Source organism: Carya illinoinensis, chromosome 15, assembly GCF_018687715.1.
Source record: "Carya illinoinensis cultivar Pawnee chromosome 15, C.illinoinensisPawnee_v1, whole genome shotgun sequence".
NCBI classification, from domain to species: Eukaryota; Viridiplantae; Streptophyta; class Magnoliopsida; order Fagales; family Juglandaceae; genus Carya; species Carya illinoinensis.
In genome coordinates this window covers 29428153-29438379 of record NC_056766.1, presented here as the reverse complement: position 1 = coordinate 29438379, position 10227 = coordinate 29428153, and the positions used below count along the sequence as shown (strand labels likewise).

At 33.9% G+C, this 10227-nt stretch overlaps 1 protein-coding gene across 4 annotated transcripts; it reads left to right on the top strand.

The window, feature by feature from the left end:
* Nucleotides 1–566: 566 nt before the first annotated feature.
* On the top strand, nucleotides 567–9922 carry LOC122296388 (transcription factor BIM1). Of its 4 annotated transcripts, none has more exons than XM_043106026.1 (12): nucleotides 567–873; nucleotides 1012–1506; nucleotides 1632–1712; nucleotides 3514–3888; nucleotides 5510–5606; nucleotides 5695–5849; nucleotides 6031–6139; nucleotides 6959–7028; nucleotides 7278–7373; nucleotides 7812–8272; nucleotides 9264–9393; nucleotides 9531–9922. In XM_043106026.1, the coding sequence occupies exons 2-12, from the start codon at nucleotides 1470–1472 to the stop codon at nucleotides 9633–9635; spliced, it is 1716 nt and encodes a 571-aa protein (XP_042961960.1). In that variant the 5' UTR covers nucleotides 567–873; nucleotides 1012–1469; the 3' UTR covers nucleotides 9636–9922. The 4 variants fall into 4 exon arrangements, with proteins under 4 accessions (XP_042961960.1, XP_042961958.1, XP_042961959.1 ...); XM_043106024.1 differs by having other exon boundaries at nucleotides 6016–6139; XM_043106025.1 differs by having other exon boundaries at nucleotides 5504–5606.
* Nucleotides 9923–10227: the final 305 nt, after the last annotated feature.

The following is a 10227-nucleotide window of genomic DNA, read 5'->3' as shown; positions in this document are numbered from 1 at the left end:
ATCTTATCTTATTTTACTATCCAAACAAGCTCTAATTATGAAAGAAATACTATCAAAGAATGTTTCAAATATCTTTATTTTTTACATTTTCTACTGCAAACTATCAAAATGATCATTGTATTAGAGAATTATATTATGCATTTTTCATAGATTTTATTAGTTAAAATTATATAGATATTTTTATATATTTAACTAACAAAATTATGTCATAAAATATCTGTTAATTTTGAATAATTAAAAAAATATGAAATATAAAATTAAAAAATACTAAAGACAGCCTTTTTTTTAATAAAGAAAATTGTTATCGGGATTGCCGAAACAACATAAAAAGAAATAATTCCGTAGTTTGTCAAAAACATTTAAAAAAATAAAAAACGAACGACTTTATAAAACTATCCCCGTGATGACACTGACGCCGTCATCCCCGCCGCAACGACGTTACCCAGACGGCGTTATGGCCTAACGGAACACAACTTACGACCCAAAAACCAAAAAAAAAAAAAAAAAAAAAAAAAAAGCAAAAACAGAAAGCAAGAAACTGTATAAAAAGATCTTTGAAGCAAGCAGACAGAGAGAGAGGGGGGAAGAGAGAGAGAGAGAGAGAGAGAGAGAGAGAGTCCGACCGGAGGAGGCCCAGCCATTAGCCGAACTGCTCGATTTCTGAGCGAAGAATTCAAGAAGAAAGTGAGAGATAGTCGATATTCGCGGGAGAGATTCTTTTTTGATCTTACCGGAGATACCCTACACCGTCTGCGTAAGCTCCGAATTCGGACACTTTGCGAGTCAACAGCGGGATTCAAATTTAGTTTGTTTTCCTCCACCGCTCTGGTTGGGAGCTGAAAATGCACGTCAATTCTTACAATTCAGATCGAAGTAAGCGATTTTTAATTCTCTTTTTTCCTCTTATGTTATGGATATTCCTCTTTCCAAACCTTATATGTATTGAATTGCTAGTGTTTCTTCCTTTTATTTATTTATTTTTATTTTTTAAAATGATAATTCCGTTGGCAGATTCACTGAATTCTGTGATTCGATTCTACGTTTCACGGTTTTACATGTGCGGAAGATTTCGGAGCTGATTTTTTTGGCCGAGGATTTATCTTTTTCTATCGTTGGAAGACGTACAGTAAATTTTCCAAGTGTGGAGGGAACAAACTCTCAGCGTGCTTGAGAGCAATTTCATTTTTTTCATCTTCCAAATTTAGATTCGAATTGCTTAGAAGAAGTGAATGCGCCTCCGATCTTGTCAGCGGAGGCGTGAAATTCTCCGAGAAGATTCTGTTCTTGTATGGTGCAGGGATCCGAGAAGAACCGATAAGAAGAATTTTGAGGTCGGACATCGGAATTTCGCTTTTTAAGTTCCGAAATTTGAAAGGATTTCAACTGGTAATCAGAAAACTCATTCGAATTCTACGTCTATTTGGTTGAATCACCGGGATAACCACATCGGAAAAATATCTGAGCCGTGGATGGAGCTTCCTCAACCACGTCCCTATGGAACTGAGGGTACTTTCGGAACAGAATTTTTTTCCCCCAATTTTGTTTTGTCAAGAGAGCTGAAAATAATTCCTGTTTATTATTACTGAATTATAATAATTATTATTATTTTTGAAAAATATTTTTGGGTACAGGACGAAAACCAACGCATGACTTTCTGTCACTGTGCAGTCATTCTACTTCCCAACAAGATCCAAGACCACCACCATCCCAAGGTAATCTTTTTTTTCCTGTCATTTAAGATCCCAAAAAATTAAAAAACGAATTTATTTTCTCTTTGAATTATAATAATTTCCATTCTAAATTTATTGTGTGATATTCATATTTTAAAAAATTCTTTATAATAAATACTTAAGACATGTTATATATATATATGTTTTTGTGTGATTAAAGAAAATAAGTCATTTAAAAATTAAAAATGGATAATTTTGATGGTAATTTCTATCCCTGTTAGGACTTAAAAGGACCTATCCACAATTTGTGTGTGCACGTGATGGGCATTGAATCATGGATCTGGGCTAATGAATGAAGTGGGCCAGTTGGGTTGCCAAATCCGAAAAAGGAAGAGGTTAACATTTAGCAATTTGCACCCAACGGACATTATGACCCATCTGGGTGGGTCCTGATGGGACCCATTAAAATTTCGACATATGATTTGATGGGTCATGTCAGGCCCGGCCCAGGTGCACGGTTAAATGGTACCGTGCCCAGACTGCTTAACAATCAGTACTCATCCTCAAAGACAGACTTTAATGAGAAGGATTATTTGTGTTTTTCTGGATAAACTTGCTGAAGAAATATATATAGCCTATTTTTTCCACCCATTGTCATATTTTTTTCCCCTAAAGAGCTTGGTTTTCTACAAAGGTGTTACGAGGAGCCATTAGTATTATACACCACCTTCCCCAAAAAGTGTAATTTTTCTTGCAAGAATTATATTAATGCAAAGAGCTAAGACAAAAAGTTCCTCAAGCATGGTCTTAACATTATATTTAGAGTAGAGTAATGCTACATATAGTCGTGGAATGTGTAAATAATGTATAGTCGTTTTCAAAAAGAGTAATTTATTATTAAAAAATAAGTTTTTATTTTTCTTATACGTACCGTATTTATTTATATTTTTTAAAATGATTATACTTATAACTAAAACTATCATTTCTATTGAAATAACAGCAAGAAAGGACCTAGTAATTAGTCAAAGGGTGGACTTTGTACGATAAGATGATATTTACCCGGAGATACTGCAAAGATACACTACACATAATGGGGGAAAACTTTTTGTTTATGAACAGTAATTATACCCTAATTAATCTTTGGATCAGATATTTTGGATGTATTAATTCTGCATTATGAGTTTTCTCATATTACCTGATCCACGGTTTTGGGTCGATCTATTTGAGGAATGCGTTAGAAGTATTTTGCCCAGCCGGATCGATAAGGTTCAACATCATTAAACAATATGAGTAATACTAGGTATGAGTTTTAAATAGACAAATTTTACGCAGGACCTTTGTAAAAAAATAGGTCTCACTATATAAAAATGTGTTTTTTTTTTTTTACACTAATTGAGGTGGAGTCTATTTTTTTTGCAAAGGGATTGTGCAAGATTTTTCTATTTAGGACTTGTACAAATTATTTAAATGAATCTTAATTTTACAAAATTATAGGACACTTTTATCGAATCAGAAAAGTTGTAAATTGGTTATTTTTCTTAAATAAATAAATAGAAGAGACCGAATTAAAAAGCACGTGTAAGGGAATTGATCCTTTATATACACGAAGTCCATCAAATGGATAAGGTTGACAAATTTATCAGATACAAATATTCCATGCATAGGATATATATTCATTTTGAACAAAAATACTAGAAGATTTACGTACGTTATAAATATAATTTATAATTTTGTCAGCTATCTGCTAAGAAACTTACCTGTTTTACATCACACAACATGTAAGGTTGTTGTAACCTAAATCTAAGTAAGGGGGACCTTAATTTGTTTCTTAATGCATGAACAGGAGGATACCTCAAAACTCAAGATTTCCTACAACCTCTAGAGCGGACAGGAAATAGCAGTACAAAGGAGGAAGAAACTGGAATTGAGATATCGAGTACGGTGGAAAAGTCGGCACCTCCTACTTCCGTTGAGCACATTCTTCCCGGTGGGATTGGGACTTACAGTATAAGCCACATTTCATATTTTAATCATCAAAAGGTTCCGAAGCCAGAGGGTTCAATGTTTACGGTAGCACAAACAAGTAGTACGGATAGGAATGATGAGAATTCCAACTGCAGTTCTTATACAGGAAGTGGTTTCACTTTGTGGGAAGAATCTGCGTTGAAAAAGGGAAAGACAGGGAAGGAGAATATGGGAGAAAACCCCGTTGTAAAAGGTAAAGTCGTGCTAAATTTAATTTCTGTCTTTCCATTCTCCATTGTTTGGCTTTCATATCCAACATTTTCATGCAGCATGCAATTCCGGACACACGTTGCTAATAATTCCGTCCTAAATGTGCTTAAAAAGCCGTCCATAGTTCTGTCACTAGTTCTAATTTTCTTTAGAGTGCTGCTAGGGTGCAGCCAACCAGTGACTGCTCGGCGTGCCCATCTTTTTAATTTTTTTAATTTTTTAATTTATATTTTTTTAACACTTTTAAATATTTGGACAAAATTCATCTTTTTTAATTTTTAAAATTTTAAAATTTATATTTTTTAACACTTTTAAATATTTTAAAAAAATATGAAAAAAATATCTATACACTAATAGTCAATTCTTTAATCAGTAAGTAAAAGAAAAAAATTAAAAAAAAAATATATGAATGGTCAAATGAGTGGATAAAATGGAAGGCAGGGTAGTATTATTCTTTTCTTTATTCCTTTTCAGATTGGGCTATTACTAAAAAAAAGAAAAAAATAATAAATAATTTTTTAATTATTTAATATTAAATCAGAGGATAATAAAATAATAGTATTAAAAAATAAAATTATTTAATTGATTTATTATTATTCATCTTGTATTTTCCATCCTCTATCATATAAACTAATATATAAGCAATGCTCCGGCCTCAAAAATTATATCTTATAGATTTCAACTCTAAAAGATTAATATCAAATTGTCATTTTGTTGATGTGTAATATATTTGTTACATGTATGAACTCTAATAAATTAGTATAAAATATTCACAATAATTAATATCTAATTCTTCAGTAAGCTACGTAACAATGTTCCATTTAAAAACCATTTTATTAATGTGTCGTTTCCACTTTCTCAGTGTCTTCTTCTAACTGAATATGAAATTTCCCACGTCTCTGCAACCGTTCCTCGTATCGAAATCTTTTTTCTAAATTCTCTTACCTTAGAACGTAGAAGCTGATGATTGAGTTTACATTAACTATGGTAAAGAACATTGACGTAATGATTGATTGGTCTGCTAATAGTGGTTAACTATGATTGGTCTGCTAAGAATGATTGATTAAGAGAGAAAATAAATGTTTTATTAAAAAAAATATAAAGAATTACTTTACAAATTGACGTAATTTATATTGCACAGGGAAAATTCTATATATTATATTATCATTTTACTATATAAGATATGAGATATTTATTATTATTAAATGATCATTTATTAAATAATTTTTTTTATTTAATAGTGATAAATGTGCCACATCTTATATAATAAAATGAGAATAAAATGATAGTGTGGTGTATAACATTACTCGGAATTTTTAGAGGTCTAGTTGTGTTTTGCGACTGACACATAATATAAAAAATAATGTTATATATAATCGTGAAGTGTATAAATACTATGTAATTATTTTAAAAATGAATAGAATCTATAATTAAAATGTTAATTTATTTTTTATTTTTTTATATGACTCTTATATTAATTTATTTTTTTTAAATAAACTGCTGGCGGTTGCACAGTATATAAACTACAAGTATCATTTCTATAATAAAAATGCTAACTGAAACCTTCGGCTGATTATTTGGCATTGTGCCATTGACAGAGGCAGGGGTGAAATTGGGGCAATGGCCAATGGCGGAGAGGCCTTCACATTCTTCTACAAACAACAACCATCGCAATAGTTTCGGCTCTGTCTCTCCCTCTCAGTCAGTCACTTTCTCCTCCTTCAAGTCTACTTTTTTGATGTCGTTTTTTAGTTTAATGGGCTTTTAAGGGGTAATGGGATTTTGGCAGGGATGTAAACAGGGCAACGGGGCAGAAGAACAAGAGTTTCGTAGAAATGGTAAAATCTGTCAAGGTTGGTATTACCGAAGAAGACGATATAGACGACGAGGAAGAGTTTGTCCTTAAGAAAGAGCCCTCCACAACTGTGATCAATACGCACAAAGGTATTGTGAAATAAGCCTGGTTGGGTTTTCGTCAAGTCTTAAGCTTTTGCTGGTATTGTTACTCTATTTGTTTCTGAAGAACGGGCACTGTGGCTAATTTCTTATGTTATATGCAATAAAAAATTGCTTCTTTAAGTTTCCGTCCTTTTCATTTGATTTATAAAAGCGCGAGGTTATACAGGGGAATTGAGGGTAAAAGTGGACGCGAAGACCTTTGATCAGAAGGCTAACACACCACGTTCGAAGCATTCTGCTACAGAGCAGCGTAGAAGGAGCAAAATCAATGACAGGTAGGTCTTTCTTTCTTAGATTGTAGGCTTGTTTCTCGTTTCTTGCTTTATATATGTATTTACTACGTATTTCGAGTGTTTTATTTGAATTTTTCTTTTTTTGCACTTTCGGAAGCTCGTATAGACTATAGTGATTAAGACCTTTCTGATCACTGCTTAATATTCTTGCCATTTTTTCCGTCACTTATTTGCCACTTGAGTTTGACTGCAAAAGTGAATGATACAACTTCAAAGGTCTCAGAAGCATGAAGAAAATCCCCATGCCCCTTTAAAGTTTCTGGCATTCTGTTCATTGTTAAACACATCATGTGGTTTTTTTTTCCAAATTTGGATTCCTCTTTCTTTGTTGAAACGGTTGAATTGATCTTTTTTAATAGCTATATGCTTTATTAGCTGCTTTTTGTTTCATTGTAATTTCATACCATGTGTGCTTGGAGGGTTGGTAGTGCCAATATAGCAGTATAAGGTCTCTGATCAAGGTCGGAAGAATGTTGATGAGTAAGCATAAGGACTTGCAAATTAGATTAGAGTGGTTAAACAATTTTTTTGGAACATGGAGTGGGGAGAGATTTTCTGTAGTTGCCTTGGTGCTTTTAATACACACACATTTTCTGTATGCATTTTGCTTGTTTGTTTGTGAACATACATGTAATTTGATGTTCAGCTTAAGTATAGTCAACGAAATAATTCTTTTCCACTAGGTTAAGCTGAAAAAAAATTATTATGTTATTTTGGGAGCACAGATTAGCACTATGGCCCATTTTCTTACTAGAAGCAATTAGTTGATTTTATACTAAAATAATAAGAGTAAACATGCAGATTTCAGATGTTGCGAGAACTCATTCCTCATAGTGACCAAAAAAGAGATAAGGCATCTTTTCTATTAGAGGTATTTCCTTTATATCTTATAGTAATCTATTGTCTTTATCAAAAAAAAAAAAAAAAAGTAATCTATTGTTTGGGTGCACAAGGCCGGGGTTTACTCTACAGGGGTGGGTCCAAAGGGCCTTGCCTTGGAGAGGTTCCCCGATATAAAAAAAAGAAGAAAAAATTAATCTATTGTTTGAATTCTTTTTTTCACCTTAAAATGTCATAACTATTGAATGATGGTGTTTCTGAATCTTTTATTTTTTTCAAGGTTATTGAGTACATTCAGTTTTTACAAGAGAAAGTGCAGAAGTATGAAGGTCCATACCAAGGATGGAACCATGAACCGGAAAAATTGATGCCATGGGTAAATTTTATTTTTGCCTTTGCATTATTTGTGTAATTTGTAGCATAGTAGTTAAAGGACTGGCTTGGGATGAGTTGTAAACTCAGACATCCTAAGTTTGTCTTGCACTAGTATTTCTTTTGGATTACCTACTATGTGGTTCTGGTGAGTTGGGTCATGTATTCAGAGTTTACTCTGCAAGGATGGGTGAGGTTCCATGTCATAAAAAAGTGTTTTAATTATTAACTTCATGTGTGCGTTTATGTGTCCTGTCCAAATAGACCTGGCTAGGTGGCTATTTGTGCCTCAAAAGTGAATTGGGCCTCTAAAATTTGAGCCTGCCGGTGTTGCACATACTACCGATCGTTTATTTGGGGATTTGATAGTGGAATTTACAAGTCATAAATTCATGCACTGCTGTAACGTAATAATTGACATTGTCTCCCTTGTTTGTAACAGAGGAATGATCACAGACCTATGGACTGTTATGTTGATCAATCTCGAGGCATAAATAGTGGGTCTGCTGCTGCATTAGTGTTTGCTGGGAAGTGTGACGAGAAAAATATCTGTGTCTCTCCAACCGTTGCTGGGAGTGCACAGAACCCTGTAGAATCTGACATTAGTACTACCACTACCTTTAAACAGAAGGATCATCATCATGTAATCACCAATACAGCAATGCCCTTTCCCATGTCACTGCAGCCAAACTTCTTCCCACCTGTTAGGACTAGTGGTTCAGTACCTGAAATTCCTCCTAAATTGGCTTCTGATGTCAAAAACATTCCCTCTCTGCCTCAACCACAGTTATGTCAGATGAGATCATGCCCTACTGATGGCATTGCTACAAGTGACAAGCTGAAAGAACGGGAGTTGACTGTTGAAGGTGGTACCATTAGCATCTCAAGTGTGTACTCTCAAGGGTAAGTATGGTTGTAATTTACATAATCATTAGGTTGTGCATTTTTTGAAAGGTATGTTTGTTTTGTCTGCACATAGTCTTCGGACAAACTCGTAATCTCGGTTTGGTTCTTGTTAATTTGTTATTGTAGATTCATGTTTGATAAACACTAATGTACACTACCAACACTCTTAGTGAAATCGCAGATTTAGCCCTGGCTAAAGCAAAAGTCAAGCACTTCATGTGGCATGAATTTTAAGGCACCATTATTCTTTCAGTGTCGTACTCGAATCATTTGATGGTAGAATTCATTGATAATATTTGTTCTGGATTAAATCTTCTCCCTCCTACCTTTAGCTTACCAAGCAGGTCTGGGTAGTAGCAACTCGTGTTGTTAATATTGATCAGCACCTTGTTCAAAGTTTGTATCGAGAATATTATAGTTGCAATACTATTGTTAAGATAGTTGTGAGATGCCGTTACAAACCCTATTAGCATTGAACAGTCCCAAGGCTTACCACATGTTGGATTTAAATTCGTTAGAGTTCTTACCCTAACTCTAAGACTCAGAGTGGGAGAGAGATAGATGCACAAAGTGTGTCCCACAACATTTATCGAGCTTTTAATACTACTCGAGAAATTCACTCGAGTAGTCATAAATGTTGTGAGATCCACTTTGTGATACTATCTCTCTCACACTCTAGGTCCTAGAGTTTGTACCCGAACTCTAGGGGGATTCCAATCCTTGTGTGTGCAATGTATTACCACTAAACAAAGTGGACCAAAAATCTCACTCTCTCAGCTTGTGGACTGTTAACATCTGGCCATGTTCTGTGATCTATATCGGTAGACCTAGCTGTTTGTACATTCTCCATTAGTGGGTGAAAGGAGATTGTCAAGTAGTCAATTGACAGTGCTAAAAATAGTTCTATTTTAACATAATTTTGAGAGCCCTATTTTGTAATGTGTTGATTATGAATCGATAACATAAAGGGATATTTGGTATTGAACAGGTTGTTGAGTACTCTGACACAAGCACTGCAGAGTTCTGGAGTGGATCTGTCACAGGCCAGCATCTCAGTGAAAATTGAGCTTGGGAAGCAATCTAGTAGAAGAGCAACTGGACCTTCATCTGCTGTTAAGGTATACTGGAGCTGTAGTTTCATAATTCCAAGTCTCTTATACATTAAAATCTTATATTGATTTTATTACACATTCAACTTCCATCTATGTCAAACTACGTCAATGTGCCTAAATTTTGTCAACCATTTCCTCCCTAGGATATTGGTGTTCCCTCTAGCAATCAAGGAACAACACGCACTAGAGTTGCAAGCGGGGAAGAATCCGATCAAGTTCTAAAAAAGCTCAAGACAGGCAAAACCTAATTTGACAATTTCATTCTTTTCCTTTTTATTATTTATATAAAATGATTTTTTGGGGGTAGCCTATATCATGTTAGAGGGGTTTATTCATATCTTGTGCTGGTTCATAAACTTTTTAATTGAGACCAAGGTTGATTGTACATGTAGCGTCTTTGAGTTAGATTGCTGGGATCTACAGATTTCCCTGCAAAATAATATGTATTATTTGTCATCTATTTGTTGTCATCACATAGGCTTCCATATTAACATTGAGAAGCTGCTTTTTCAATGAAGGCTTCCTTTTATGTAAAGTTTATTTGAATATTACTTTTCTTGACTTGTGAAATGTAAGAGATTTATTTATTATTTCCATTTTGATAAGGGTGTTGTTGCTCTCTCACAAGAGATGGCCATAATGTAAAAGAAATTAATTGTTAAAAGGGGGTGTAGTTTTTTATTTTTCATTTTTTTAAGTTTTTCTAAATTTGTTAGAGAGAATTTACTTACATTCATTGTGGCTGCTTGGGATTAAAAGCGTCTTTAAAACTATTCAATGATTTACTTAAGAAAAATGCCACTTGGCCCTATCAATGTTACCGCTTGAGTATTTTAATTT